At 37.8% G+C, this 15,815-nt stretch overlaps 2 protein-coding genes across 3 annotated transcripts in view; one reads left to right on the top strand and one right to left on the bottom strand.

Annotated features, from left to right (window-relative positions):
* The first annotated feature begins 74 nt into the window (after window positions 1–74).
* LOC112558526 (serine/threonine-protein phosphatase 6 regulatory ankyrin repeat subunit A-like) lies at window positions 75–8,778 on the top strand. 2 transcript variants are annotated; one of them, XM_025229022.1, is made up of 10 exons: window positions 75–129; window positions 1,232–1,300; window positions 2,676–2,854; window positions 3,219–3,420; window positions 4,097–4,261; window positions 4,888–5,069; window positions 5,380–5,452; window positions 5,682–5,846; window positions 6,168–6,309; window positions 7,943–8,778. In XM_025229022.1, exons 2-10 carry the CDS (start codon window positions 1,249–1,251, stop codon window positions 8,088–8,090), a joined length of 1,308 nt encoding a protein of 435 aa, XP_025084807.1. In that variant the 5' UTR covers window positions 75–129; window positions 1,232–1,248; the 3' UTR covers window positions 8,091–8,778. The 2 variants fall into 2 exon arrangements, with proteins under 2 accessions (XP_025084807.1, XP_025084808.1); XM_025229023.1 differs by lacking the exons at window positions 75–129; window positions 1,232–1,300 and having other exon boundaries at window positions 2,777–2,918.
* The window catches only part of LOC112558986 (lipoxygenase homology domain-containing protein 1-like), a 57,265-nt gene continuing 50,028 nt past the window's right edge, over window positions 8,579–15,815 (bottom strand). The window contains 6 exon segments of the mRNA XM_025229775.1: window positions 8,579–12,495; window positions 13,224–13,415; window positions 14,035–14,147; window positions 14,341–14,511; window positions 14,767–14,905; window positions 15,232–15,414. Of these exon segments, the coding sequence (XP_025085560.1) occupies window positions 12,311–12,495; window positions 13,224–13,415; window positions 14,035–14,147; window positions 14,341–14,511; window positions 14,767–14,905; window positions 15,232–15,414 (983 nt within the window). The 3' untranslated portion in view covers window positions 8,579–12,310.

The following is a 15,815-nucleotide window of genomic DNA, read 5'->3' on the forward strand; positions in this document are numbered from 1 at the left end:
GAGATCAGCTGCCACACGTGTCGGGCATTAGAACAAATTAATTGTCGCCACGTATATGTCCCCCGAGAGAGAGAGCGAAAACAAAATTTAAATGAGGCCAGCTTCCGCCACTTCAATCATCTGTATAAGGTCTGTTGCAACTAAGCTAAAGGTGTACAAGAGCGCACATGACAGACAGCAAATCACTCATTCGTCATTTCGTACCTTGACACTGGTATTTTTTTTTCTGGGCTGGGGGACATTGATAGTCGCGACAGCTGACAAGGACTGTTAGTCAGGTCTGTCACAAGATCTTGGGCGATGGTGAACACGTCCTGCACAGGATGACCAGCCCCACAGACCTCTATATATGATCTCGATCTGTGACCAGTCCTCTCCTTCACATTTGTGAGCTAGGTGCCCCCTCAGACTCTATCAAAAGCCTTTTCATGCTAAAGATATGTTTCTCTATCAGGATATGTTCCTCTACCTGGTCTGAAGTTCTTCTAGTATTTCCTCAGAGGTGGTGTTGATGCGATTATAATTTTATCACTTTCAGCATATAGTCTTACTTGGGTGGTGTATTAGGCTTATTATTCTTCAGTTCTAGCACTGGACAAAGTAAAATTGCTGGAATAAGCTTGTGTTGGATTTAACATTGCTTTCCTGATGCCGATCAAAGTTTTGAATCTCTTGATACAATGTAATGTTTGTAAGCCTGTTTCTATGGGATTTATTCATCTAGATTTGGAGAAACGTGTCTTGTATCAACTTAACCCAGGCATCTTAAAAAAAGCAAACAAAACATTCTTGTACACTCTTGTAGACCTTTAAATCCATGCATGGTACGGATTCGAAACGGACCCATACATCCGTCCATGAATTCAGTGAGGATTAGAAGTACTGCTACTATACAGAGGCGGAAAATTAAAAAAAAATAATTAACATATATATTTAAAATATTTTGGCATTGATAGATTATTCAGAAAAATGAGAACTTTTACTCAGGGAGGCTTACAGATTATGGATATACTGCATAGCGAAACGACAGGAGGGGTGGGCAGGGTTAACAGGGATCAAGGCAACGGCGTCACCAATTTACGACATCACTAAAACTCATCAATTTATATATCATCCCCTACATTATATGAAAAGATTATATATTGTCCATGAATATGGCATTAAATATTTGAATAATAATTTATTCACGACATACGAAAAAAAGTAGTTCTGCATTGACCTCCGATTGCAGCGATCAGAGACGCAGCGATGTACAAAGCCAACAAGAAAAATGAAGATTTACTTCAAAAAAGCCAAGAACGTAAGTAAAATTTAGAAATTTTAAATCTCAACTTGAAAAGAAAATTTTATTTAGTCATTTTAAGCCCATTAAGGACACCTTCAGAAAATAGCCTCGAGTATACACGGAAACTGAGGTAGCTAAGGACGCTAGAATTTCATGTTCGTAGTTCAAGCTTGAAAGGTCATTATGCAGTACTGTAAATAATTATTACAATCATGGTGTTAAATTCCATCGCAGTGTTTTTTATTAGGTAATTAATGACTTTGCTTTCAACAAAACTGATGACCCTAAAAACTGTTTAGGGCAGACAGGGTTAATTTTAGTTATGTTGCGCGCATATAGGGGAAGACCTTAACAAATGTTAATTATAGCACCTTCAGCAATTAATGTATACATTCACGCCACTAATTTGAGGCTTAAAGTCTCAGTTTCTTTGCTTTTTGCTGTGTACAGAGAGTTCTTTGTTCGTTTCGACTTAGTGAAGCAAAAATGTACCGTTCAAGGCTCTCTTAACACGTACAATCCTATACGTACTGAGCATAGGCGGACACAAGAATTCATAGAAGAGGGAAAACCTGCAAAAGGCAAGAAAGAAAATAATTAGGCAAGAGATGAAGACAGAAGTTCCCATCTTTAATGGCACCACCTTTCTTTAGAGCAGTAGTTCAAAGGGGGTGAGATTTAACAACAACAACAACAACAACAATGTGTGATTTATAGTACATTATCACACTCACTAAGGAGCATGCTGTCAGTGCTTAACAGAATACAAAGGACTGAAGGAGAAGCAACTATATATGTGCAGACAAGTAATAAAAGACAAACAGAAGACACAAATTTACATGGAAGAAAGAATTCAGTTCTCATCTTTGATGTCCTATTTGAAAACGATGTTTAAAGTTAATGCCTAATTATTTTATTGCAGAATGTGTGTGCGAGCACAATTCACTGTTGACGATATAGTTCCATCATTAAAAAGGCTGTCTGCATGATTTAATGATGCTATATTTAGAAATGTGAAAATAACAAAAGATTTTATGCAGTTGTAATTTACAACAACCATGAACAATCATGTGTACAATGTCCTAACATATAATTTGTTGCTTTCAACAAATACAAATCTATAAATCATCTCTGCATTCAGCTCTGTGCATCATAATCACTTAAGTGGGTGAGTACACAGACTATTCCAACTCATCACACGTCACTTTGTCCACTAAATGAGGAAGTGGACTTATTTTGATTAAGTTTTATGGTGAGATAATTTGTCTCTGTGTATTTATTGTATTTGTCTTCTATATGTTTTTCTTTTTTATTTCTTTTAAGCTTCTGTCTTTCATTTTTTTTTTGCTACAGTTTTCATTACTGTCTAACTGGTTTCCTTGATTCACAGGACTCCAAAATGAGTTTATAGAAGCAACAGAGCGTGGTGACATGGAAGCCATAAAAAAAGTCCTTGACTCTGGAAGTCTAGTTCCAGACATTACGGTAATGAGGGAAGGCTTTGAGAAAAGTCCATTAAGCCTGGCTTGCATCTATGGACAAACATCTGTAGTTGAAGAGCTCCTGAAGGTGTGGGAATATTGTAAGCTTGCACCTTTATTAGAGTTTGCTGGGGGATATGGAGAGGTCAGAGGTAGGGAATTATTTTTAATTAAGAATATTTGAAGATACCAAATTAAACCTTTAAAACTTAAATAAAGTATTGTATTATCTGGATGATGAGCAATCTTTTATCTTTTAATAATTAATCTGCTGAAATTAAACACAAGTAACTCCTTTTCTCTCATTGTGTGTGTATGCATGTGTGCACACCTTAGTAAAAGTTTGCATCTAAAAGTAAAATAGATAAGATAAAAAGAGAGAGAATGTATTGACATGGACTTGAAAAAGAGATATTGGGCACCAAATAACTTTAAATCAAACTTTTTCTTAGAATGGAGCAGACCCAATGAGAAGGAGTGGCACAGGTCGAGTCCCACTGCATGATGCTTGTATTGGTGGGAACTCTGAATGTATGTCACTTCTTCTGGATTATATGTCAGATGTTGATGTGGCTGATCACAACAAGCAGACAGCATTACACCATGCAGCCTACAATGGGGAGATAAAGTGTCTGAGGCTGCTGACCCAGAAAGGTACCAGTGGCTTACAAATGTTTGAAGCCTGCGAGTTGGTTTTTAACATGTTTTTTGTTGACCCTTTCTTTAAATAGTTTAGTTGGCATAAACTGTAGATAATCCTGGTAAAGCGATGCATTTCTTTCTCATTAAAAAATGTTCATCCTGTTGAAAATTGTGCTTAGTATTAAAATGGTTGGTTGGTTTATTTATTTATTTAGTAGGAAAGTGCTTCCATCTTTATGCAACTTTGTAGTATAAGGGAAGAGGGAGTGGGGAGGAAACCAGAGTACCTCGAGAAAACCCCCAGTGCCAAGCCCTGCGAACAGGTGTCACATACAGAGAGTATCCCGAGACAAGATGTGAACCCTGAGCCACTCACTGCAGCGGTGACAAGCGAGTGTTTTAACAATTACACCAGGTGCCCCTATTGGTATTAGGATTAGGAAGTTCACTTTCTTTGACTAAAATGATGGGAGCTGTTATTTTAGGATAATCATTTTGTTTATTCCTTGTTACTCCTCAAGGTGCATAGGGCCGCATTAGGATAATCATGGTGATTTTATATTATTTCTGTGTATATTTGCACTTCACTGACACAAAACAAAGATAAAAATAAAAAAGAAATAAAAATGCCAAAAGAAAGAAACAAACCCACCAGAAACACAGGGTCTCTATTTTCTGTAAACTGTAGGTGCAAATCTTGTGGCTGAGGACTCTAAAGGAAGACAAGCAGCCCATCTGGCAGCTATGCACAATCATGTCAAGATTTTGCAGCTGCTGTTTGACCATGGAGTGGACCTAGACTGTCAGTGCCAGGCAGGAAAAACTCCACTGCACTATGCCGCACAACATGGAGGTGCTGTGAATATTTTTGAATGCTATGCTTATGCGAGCATGTTGTCCAGATTGATGGGAGTATATTTGCTGCATTTATTGACAGCTGTGATCATATCAGGTTTTTTTTTTTTTATTTGAACCATGTTCAGTCCCTCATTTAGCAGATTTTCTCATGGTATTGATGGTGGTGCTTCTTTCAAGTCACCTGCTTGTTGTGAAATGTTATATTTAAAGTCTTGTCTTGTGCACACATTGGAACCAATTGTCACTATAAGCTCTCTGGGACCTGCCTTCGTCTATAACTGTCACGGTACCTTTAATCACCCCAAAACAATTATGCAGGGAATCGCCAGCATCTGGTGAGATAATCAAGTTTTGCTAGAACACTAAAACTATAACCCCAGCTAACACTAAAACTATAACCCCAACTAAAACTATAGCCACAACTTTACAGCATCAAAACCACAAATACACCAAAATCATTTTCTCACTTTGTGCTTTTGCAATAAAAATGCTATCACACCTTATACTTAGCATTAAATATGGATTGTAGCAACAGCTTGGACGTATATAATTGTTTCAGAATACCAATGATGGTAATGATACGTCTCACAGTAGCAGTTCTTTGTTATTTGATCCATGTAGCACTGGAATCATTAATCTGCTTGGTGGAGCATGACTGTGATACCACAGTCAGTGACAACAACACTTTTTTGGCTGCCCACCAGGCAGCTAGGTATGACAAAGTCGACTGTCTGCGGTTCTTGGTGCAGCAGGGTACCGAGCTGGATGCAGCACTGTCTGATGGCAGGACACTGGCCCATGTTGTGAGCTTCCTCTGATATGCTTCCGCTGTTTCCTTCTTGCTCTTAATGCTTGTCCTCAAACCCTAGATGATCAAAACATGCAGAATGTTATTGCAAAATGCAAAATTTCTTGATCTACACTAATTGTTTTTATTTGTAATGCTATTTTTAATGTAAAATGTTACACACATATTTATAAAATTGATCTTTCTGTTGGCTTTCTCTTTGTTTATTTTTTAATTCATTTTCATTCTTTTATCAGTTTATTTCAATGATATTTCAGGCATCAGAAAGAAACAAAATCAAAACAAAATCAAAATTCTATCTGCAGGCTGCACAGTATGGAGCAACCAATGCTCTCCATTGGCTGCTGGAAAAGGGAGCTGATGCCAATGCTCAAGACAGTAAGGTTTTTGATATTTTTTTTTTGATTCAACAAACAGTTGATTATAAAAAGATGACCTCAATCTAATTTGCTTATGTTTACCAAGCACCAGTCACGTTTTGAGGTGAGAAAGGGTTCTAAGTTAAAACTGAGTTTCAGTTTTGCAAGGGAGAGAAGCAGGCAAAAGATGATGTTGACTCGAGCACTGTCCCCATCTTTCCCTTTACTTTCCTGCTGTTTTGTCACAGAGCTTGGCAACACGCCAGCACACTGTGCAGCAGACCGAGGCAAAGCTGACTGTTTCAACTGTTGCCTGCAACATGATGGGGACCTGAGCCTGATGAACATCAGCAGAGACTCACCCCTTGATGCAGCAAAGAAATCAGGACATCCACAGCTCATCGCTAGAGCATGTAAGTAAGGAAATAAAAATCCCTTGGTTATTGCTATTCATAAGGATATAATAATTACATATTTTATATAAAATAAGTTACAAGTGAAACTGTGTATGTCCTAAATGTACTAAAGGTAGTCAAATCTTCTAATGTAAATCTTCAAACAAGTGATTAGACAACAAAATACCTCCTTATGAGTCTAGCTTAATACCTCATGGTGCATGTGGCTTGACAACATCAACAAAATACCTCATGGAGTCTGTCTTTACAAGCCATCGACAAAATACCTCATATTAGCTCTGGCTTTACAAGTCATCAACAAGCATTTTGTGATTGCAGTGAAGAATGAGACAGTGTGTATGCAGTGTTTCAAGAAAATGAAGGTAGCAAAATGGGATGAGGAGCATTCACCTGCGCAGGTTGAACGGGGCATAATTGCTGCCAGATCTTCTGCATACATTTCTCCACTTCCACCAGCTCGGTTTGTTCTTTTGTTATTGATTTTGAAAATACTTGTGTTCAAGAAGGGCAAAGCTGAGATGCTAAAATTGTTGAATACAAAATTGTGTATGAGTAGAGCTGTAGAAAGATTTTAGTCTTTTTATTTTATGAAGAAACACAGAGATGTTAGCATTAGTGATGTATCATCGCTAGTGGCAGTACATTGCATTCTGCACATTTTTTTTTTGGAAAAAGTCAACATCATCAGAATGAGCCTTGACCACTCATCAACTAGTCCCAGCTTCTCCAAATTTGCTGGAGCACCCTTTGCAGATTGTTTGCCGGTAACTGAGAATCATCTCAGAAACATCATCACTAACTTGCCAAAGAAATTGTGTGAGCTGGATCTTGTTCTGACCACCATCTTGTTTGAGTACCTTGACACATTGATTCTAGTCATCACAGACATCATCAATCATTCCATTTTGACTGGCTGTCCCTATTTCAAACAATCCACTGTCGCTCCACTTTTGAAGAAGTCTAACCTCGACCCTAACGACCTAAAGAACTACTGCCCAGTCTCCAAACTTCCTTTCTTATCCAGGACCCTGGAGAAACTAATCCTTCATCAGATGCTGCATTTCGACACATGCTGTCTCCTGGGACCATTTGCTGGTCTCCTGTCACCACCACTTGCCTGAGACTGCTTTGGTTTGGATGGTGAACGATTTATTTTCTGCTTGTGAATCAGTCCTGTCTATGCTCATTCTGTCCACTGCCTTAGACACTTCAGACCAACACATTCTACTCCAGTGACTTCACACTACCTTTAGCCTCTCCGTCTCTGTCCTAAGTTAGTTTCATTCCTACCTGTCTGATTGCACCCAGTCCATTAGCGCACATGGCTCTGCATGAGAACCTTCTGCTGTGTTTTATGGAGTGCCTCAGGATTCAGTCCTCCGTTTACTGCCTCTTGGCCCTGTGATCCGCCACTTTGGCTTGTAGTATCACATGTACGCTGACAATACTCAGCTTCTGGCATTGGGCCCAGTTTGCTAACTTTACAGTCTGTTTACCAGTACTCAGCAATCCTTCTATCAAACACTGGATGTTGGTGAACAAATAAAAACTCAATGCCTCATCTGCCCCCGTCTATGTCACATAATTTCTCCGGATCCACCATCACTTTCTCCCAGTCTGTCAAAAATCTTGGAATTCTCTTTGACGCATCATTGTTTTGTTGTTCATAGTCTTGCCCCAATCTGAGCTTGTCTTGCCATAGCAGCCTTTCAGGTCAGTTTGCTCGGTCCACTCTGCTTTTCTATTCCACGTATCACACGGAGAACATTTGCCTGTCGCCCTTTCTCCTTTTCTCCAGGAATGGCCTGACTCCATCTCTCTACACAATGGAGTTGGTACTGCCTAGACTTAAAACATATCTCTTTCAGAAACACTTACGCATATTATTTGTCCATCCTGTTGTCCTTCTCCCCACAGTCCTATCTCTGCATTCTTTTATGCTCTTGTTTTCCAACTGGTGCATGTTTGTACATGTATGTTGTGCTTGTTTGCACTCGGTTGTGATGTCTACATCACACGGCCTCTTTCCCTCATGCCCCTTGTCTATTACAAATTATGCAAAGAGTGGGTAACTAACTGGTCATCACTTGCAGACATTCCCAGCAGACCCAGCTACAGAAGAATCTGTTCAGGACTAAGATGAAGAAGGAGACCAAGACAAGACTGCCAGAGCGGGATTTGCCGGCCAAGTACTTCGGAGAGTACCTGGATCCTAACAAAAATTTTAAGTTTTCTGGGTAGATCTTACACTCAGGGCATTGACCTGATCTGCAACCAGCAAAAATATGCTAGGTTGTCAATCAGACACAGATTAAGCTGCTTGGGTTATTACGGTTTCCTGCATCAGTTATGGGCCCATTTTAGCTACCTTTTTCAGAAACATTTCTTTAGAACCTGCTTATACACACTTCTATATGCACAAATGATTTTGAATAGCATTCTGTAAATGCTTCTTTGAAGTGAGTAATGTAAAAGATGAGTGAAACTTGCTACAACCACATTTTGCCTCAACACTATATTCACACTTTCAGAGTTTGTGCTTATGTCAAAACTTTACAAGCACATTTCACTGAAATTATTGTCACATTCTTGTGCTTATGCAAGGAAACTACAGTGAGACCTTGTACTTGGCAATGGATTTGAGACATAGACACTGGAATAACAACTGAAATGATCATGATTAACCTAGCAGCAGTACTTTGTTGGTTCAAATAGCTTTCAACAGAAACTCAAGAGGTTGCACTTTAATTACAGGTGTTGCAGTGAAAATATATTAATCATAGAACGTTTATTATGATAGGAGGAAAACTAAATCTTTAAACATATTTGAGCACTCATTATAGAAGCTTTCCAATTACTATTAATATGCATCGCAGAGTAATGTACAGTGTTTTGGTAAACTGTGTTTGAAGTAAACAAAATAAAAGAGCTCCAGTATTGTTGAGTCTAACATCAGTGGCTGAGGCTGAGACCAGTTAATACTCACCACCGTTTGATTTCGTAACTTTTTTACATTTTTGGTGTCTTTAACCACACTTTTTGCATCCACAAACAGCCACAAAACAGCCACAAAAAACAATAAAGATGAAAATAAAATATGTGTGGGATAAACTAAATGTTTATTTGCATCATTATTAACACCCTCTTTTCATTAACAGCCAGCTTTTTAGATCTGGCACACATTTATCAGGAAAACAACCTGAATCTGCAGACAGTGCATAATTTTGCAGTTAAATAAGTATAGCGTGCATGCAACTTCTTTTACCCCAGCTGAAAATCTTTCACAAGGAAACTGCTGCCTAATTAGATATGCATTCACTTCACATTTACTCTCTATGCAATCAAAATAAATATGAAAATCAATTAAATAGATACTTTCCCATAATCTTCATGTGGAATATGTGATGAGATTAACAGTCCTCAGTAAACCATCACACTAATGTACACATTAACATATAAGTAAAGGGATAAAATGTCAAGTCATTTAAATTGCCATAAAGTCAAGAATAAATAACAAAAACAAGACAAAGAATGTGAAGAATGAATTTTGAACTGTTTCAAATAGCGGATGAAATAGCTGTCATTCAAAAACCATGCAGACTTTGGTTGAAAGGATTTAAGACTTTTCTTATTTACTTGCTTTACTGGCTATTAGCTTTACTTCTGGTTCACACATATATAGCTGCTAATTGTCTCCTATAGTGAAAATGTAATGACAATTACAATTACAATTCTTTATTAATTATTTATTTGACAGACTAACGAGTACATCACTGCTAGGACCTACTGCTGATGGTGGTGTCATAGCATGCTAAAAAAACTCCCTCCTAATCTCCTTCAGAAAATGATGACTGTCCAGCAAAGTATATGTTAAGCAGCACAACATGCCAAAAATGTATTGAAAAGTTATAGGGAATGTAATTATTTCAAAATAATATGTTGACTGCCATCTGCTGTAAAATTCTCTGCAGAATAAACAGTATGTAACATGGTATCGCTATAGTAATAACAATGTAAACAGGAAGATCAGAACTAAAGCTTAATATCAAGCTAACAAATCTGACTTCTTTGAATATTTTGTCTTTGATGAAACAAAAACATCACAGAATAACAGGACAACTTCCTCATGCAAAGCCAAAAATTATGTGCTGTTAAGGTCAATATTTTTGACTCATGCATTTTCAAATAAAGATACACTTAAGTGCACTTAATATATGATGATTAATTTTGATTGAGCTTGAAGGCAAAAACATCACATTAAAAAAAGTTGAAGTCAATTATGTTTAAGTAATTATGCTAATTATGTTTAAGTAGATTGTGCTGCTGTGTCATGAAAAAATAATAAAAAAATAACATTTGGGGTGAAAAAAACCCCAGTCATGTTTCATAAACATTTGACAGACACAAGAAGAAGAAAATGTACATTGGTACATTATCTACTGCAAACAAAAAGTAGAAATCAATGTTTGGCACAAATACTGCAAATAAAAGCCAACAGAGAAACAGAAGAAAATATATAAACTATTTACAAATATGGCACTAAAAAGTCATGTTTTAATATTGAAGGGTCTATGATTTCACCATTAAAAGCTGGAATGGCACATTTACAGTTTTTAAAAAAATGACCAAGCAAAGGCAACAAATGCTGGAGCTTCACAAATGCTCCTTATAGGCACAGAAGCACTTTATCCATGCTCACATTTCAGAAAAAAATCATCACTTATGTCTTTAAAATATAATGTAAAGAAAATACTATTTTTTCATATATTTGAATGCAAATGAATGGTCTCAGGTGATCACCGTTCTCAAGGCTCATGTCAAAGGAGATTACCTCTGACCCATCAGAAGTCTTTCAAGATTGTCAGCAATGAGGAGCGCCATTCTTATCAATTATTTTTGATAACAGCAAATGTGAATGTTTCCCAGATCAAGTGGCTTGACATTTCTTTAATAAACATTTATAGCTTTGGAGAAAGAGCTTAAGGTGAGTTAACATTGTTATGAAGCTACCATGAATACATTTTCACAGATTTGACAAATCTCTACTAGCATTCTTATTACAACACTTATGTATCGGGGTCTGCTGGATCCATAATAAAACCTCAAAATATACAAAAAAACATATTCATTCATTCATCATTTGACAGGTAGCAAATGATGAATAATTACACTGGTCCTGTGGGCGTGGTCACTGACAAAATTAGCTGGACAGATGGTGTGGCTGATATAGCTTACCACTCTGGCCTATCTTAGGTGGTGGTGAGCAGGTCCTACATGGAATGAACAGGCCACACATTCACAATTGCCAGCCAGTTCTTTCTTTGTTCATCTTTGCACTGACCCCACTCCAAGGTACTCTGAAAAATGTTTATCGCCCCAGACCAGGCTGTGCTGCCTCACTGTTGCCAGTAAGGGTTCCTGGTGTTGCATGAGAGTGGCTGCCATGTTCCATATAAAGTCATTGGTTTAGTGCTCCAACATGTAAAAATAATGCCAAAAAGTTTTGGGCCATGCATCAGGGGTGGGGGGAGTACTATATACTCCATATATATATATACACCAGTAATAAGTAAATAGTAATAAAGACCATTTTCATAGAAGGTCCCTACCAAATCTCTTCATCTTGCCTTACATTACAGTCCAGCACAGGGTCACTGGTAAAAACTGGTTTTCAAAGTAAAAGGACAAAAACAAATGAAAGTATGCTTCTGGAGATCACAGAATCACAGAATCACCAAACAATTAATACAAAGTATCTGACATCTCACTGTTAATAAAGGTTTTGTTGTCCACAACAATAAATGACAAGGTCCTGTGCTGCATTCACTGGAGGCAAGCATTCAGTGACTGCTTCTTAAACACTTTCATAATTTTGGATGAGGTAGATTTACTTAATCCTCTAATTACAATGCATTTGCCACATATGCATGTAAAGGCAGGCCCATGCATGTGTGCACACACACACACCACAAGAATTTGATAAATACCTATATATGAATCAGCAATCTTTACTGCACAGGGAAATGATAAATGACAATTTTGTAAAAAAAAATAAAAAGATGCAAAAAGAGCAAAATATCCCCTTAATGATCTCTTTTGCATTGAAAGGACCTCCCAGTCAGCATGAGCATTGTTTATGACAGGATTTTTTTTATGGTTTACATACACAACAGCTCAACAAATCATTCTGACTGCTGTAAGTCTCTCTCTTAATTCATGTGTGCATTGATGCAATGGAGCTATAGAGCTATGAAGATGTTGGCATTGATGGGTGTGAGCTGTAAGGGAAGAGTTCAATGATCAAATCCTAAACACCAAGGCACTCAGGCACCTTGAAAGACATTGTTCTTAACAGCAGGAAATTATGGATTAACAAACATTTAGTTTGCTTTTGGGATTTTCTCATCTTTACCAACATCTTATGTGTAATATTTGCAGATCATTTATGTACCAGGAATTTCTCAGTCTAGTTTGGGATAGAGATCCCTGGCAATCTCATTGTCGCCCTTTTCACGATCAAGCCATTTGCCACAAGGGAAAACAGTGCAGTGGTTGGTTCCCAGGTTCATCACTTCCACACGGTCCAGGAACCAGCCAGGTCTGAAGCCACTGTTGTCATGTTCTATGTGCACCTTTGTTAACTCCCCTGAAAGAGCAACATACAAAACCCTGAATAAATTGCTCATTGTCATCTCTTTGATATCAAGTGGTTATGTAAACACGATCATAGCAATATTTTTTTTTAAATGTTGCTTGACTTATCACCTACATTAACTGAAATAATCTGGCATTAACAAAGCATGTCCTTTCATGCAGTAGTAATAATATCTTTTGAGGTCAATTATGAATATATTATTTAAAGGACTAGCGGGGTGCACATTTTGCTAACGCTTTGTTGAAAGCACGATACTATTTCTCCAAATGTTGTGACTACACTACTTCTAGTCTCCGTATACATGCCTGCAAACATTACCATGCACAGAAAGAGGTCAACACCACAGATGTCAGGGTTATACATGAATATATTTATGCTGTAAAGGCCTCAGCAAAAAGGAAAGTTGGGAACATACTGTGACATCACAGTTTTGACCTCTTTCTGTGCATGGTAATGTTTGTAAGCATGTGTCTCAAGAACAGAAGAGGTGTACTTTGGGGAAATCGCATGTCGCACCGAGCTTTATCCGATCATTAGAAAATATTTTTGCTCTCTGTACTAGTCCTTTAAGAACCATGTGATAACTTCTGAAACTGCTGATCAAACTACTGCTTATATGGTGCTCAGTTCAGATGAAGCAGCTGAGTGGGCAGTGTATTTATTACCTACTGAAGAAAATTAACCCAAGGCATCACACACACACACAAGAGACCACTGACCAAGGTCTAGAGCTTCTATTTGGAAATTATCCACGCTGTTGCGCTCAAAGAGGTCTCGGAAGCGCTGCTTGAGTGGGCGCTTGCCAGTGTCACCATTAGTGCCATATATGGTGATGAAGACGTTGGCATTGGTTCCACATCCCTTTATGTCACCAGTGTATACAGTTACTTCATATTTGACTGGAGCAAGGTCTGTAACATGACATTCACAGACAGCACTAATACTGCTAGTCAGGTGAGCTGCAGCTTTCTACATCAATGATTAAAACAAATGCAACAATTCATTTCAAATAATAATTTACATCCTATAACGGTCATTATTTTTACAATATTTGCTAATAAAGATACTCTACAACTCTTGAACCAAATTGTAAAATCTGATCATTGAAAAACACAGTTATTCATTAATCTACAAATAATCACTTGTTCTTGTCATTTTCAAATGTCTTACTTGTCTGAAATTTATAAATCTGTGAATAACTGATTTAATTGTAACATTCCTGTATATGCAGATTAGTGCAAGAAATGCAAAGCGGGTATCTTTGTGTAAAGACTGGTACAGATGTAATGAGACTCTCAATTATCACACTCCCATCAGCCAGTGGCTGGACCGTGACAGTAGGCTATATGATCAGGTCCTGCTGGCACTTCAGCACAGCAGTCATCAAATCAGAAACCAGATGTAGCATTTAGACTAAACAGAGCAGATGCCACCTAATCACTCCTGACTTTAGCTATCTGGACTAAGCAGAGTAGATGCCACTCATGACTTAGCTATCTGGACTGAGCAGGCAAATGTAGATATACTTACTCTTAACTTTTGCTATTTGGCTTTCTTCAACGTCCTTGACCTTTAACTCCCTGCCTTCTTTACGGCTGATTGTCTGAGCAATGTTGATCCAGGAATTGCAGGGGAATATATACTGTTACATGTTCAGTAAAAAGATACATGAAAACATAAACATCATGGTTTGTTGTCATATATTTGACAGCAATATACATATATAATTGGCACAGACCTGCTGCTAATGTAGACAGAAGACCTAAAGCTATTAAGAAATTAACAAGAAAACATGTTAAACAACATCAAGTATATATTACGACACTGGGTGCTCACCTGTTTCCTGAGGATGTGTCTGTGACAGCGATCTCATAGCAGTGCCACATTGCTGCCCGAGATTCCACTGCATCTGTTATAGGCTGGTCCTCCCTCTCATAGGCCCCCACAGTGCAGCTCTCCAATTTACCCAGAGGACTGGAATTAAGGGTAAAGTTGTCTTTCTGTCCTCTGTAAATGATGCAAGAATATATTGACACTTATGGGTCCAAAAAAGAAGTGGTTATAAAAATTACATGCATATTAGGAATGTGTACATGTTCTTATTAAAACATTATTTCTCTGTTGTTACAAGATCTACACTGAGTGAAGTCAGTAAGGATGAAACCATCTTAACTATGGACCACGAATATCACCAAGCTATGACATGACTTGTTCTGAGGACTGTTTTTGAGTACAAAAACATATCACTAAGCCATGACTAACCGTCGCAGAATCTTGTTCTGAGGACTGTTCTTGAGTACAAAAACTTTTGAGGTGCTCTTGCTGCCTTTCAGAATAAGCCAGCCATTATGGATAGTTCCCCCTTCCTTCTTGTCAGTGGTGGTCACCTCTATCTCATAGGCTATAAATAAATCAAATGAAAACATCATAGCAGCTCCAGGCAATTTACACTGTAGAAGTCTGTATTTCTTCTATTGTACAAATTCTTAAAATTTCTTGCTATACTTTGTTCCAAAAGACAAAAATCTTGTACACAAAACAATGTCTTGTTTAACAAAGTGGACTTTATCCATTCACTTAGCAACAACAAAATGACATGCTTGACTCTTCACAGATTCAGAAGTGCATAATATTTATGGCTTAAAGCAAATAACATCTGTAATCCTTTGTCTCATCACACCAACATAAATAGTGAAAATTTTACCACTGTCACTCATTTTCACAGACCTATCTGTTCTTTGTTGTCTGAACCTGGGCTGAACTTGGAACCTGTTCCACAAGTGAGTTCACGCATAGTCTGCTTGTCATCCTCGGTGGTGGACAGCCACTTGTCACAGTGGAAACTGTATACTTTATGTGTGTTCTTGTCTTCAACCTCAATGGAGGCCAGATGCCATGAAGCTCCAAATCCTGTTTACCCAGGGTTTGATGAAAAATGAATACAATGAACCTCAGGTTTTTACTGTGCAATATTGACCAATATTATGTCAATGGGTAATGACAACAATGTTGCATCTTGGCTATATTTGATAGCTATGGTCAGTGTGTTGGTACACAGCCTACATTGTTACTGCTATCAACAAGTCTTTGTGTAACAACACAACATTCAGAAATCACACAGCACACTTCTTTGTGCAGATAAAATGGTAGAGGAATGAATGCAAGCAGAAATATTAAAATGCTGAGAAACTTGCAAACTGTAAACTTTGGTACAATATTATTAGCCCCATATTTTGTTATTATACCGGCTTGAACATTTTTCTTCCCAGTGAGAAAAGGTAAATACCCATGAGAAGTCATTGTTTTCAGAA

The sequence above is a fragment of the Pomacea canaliculata genome, linkage group LG3, assembly GCF_003073045.1.
Source record: "Pomacea canaliculata isolate SZHN2017 linkage group LG3, ASM307304v1, whole genome shotgun sequence".
Lineage (NCBI taxonomy): Eukaryota > Metazoa > Mollusca > Gastropoda > Architaenioglossa > Ampullariidae > Pomacea > Pomacea canaliculata.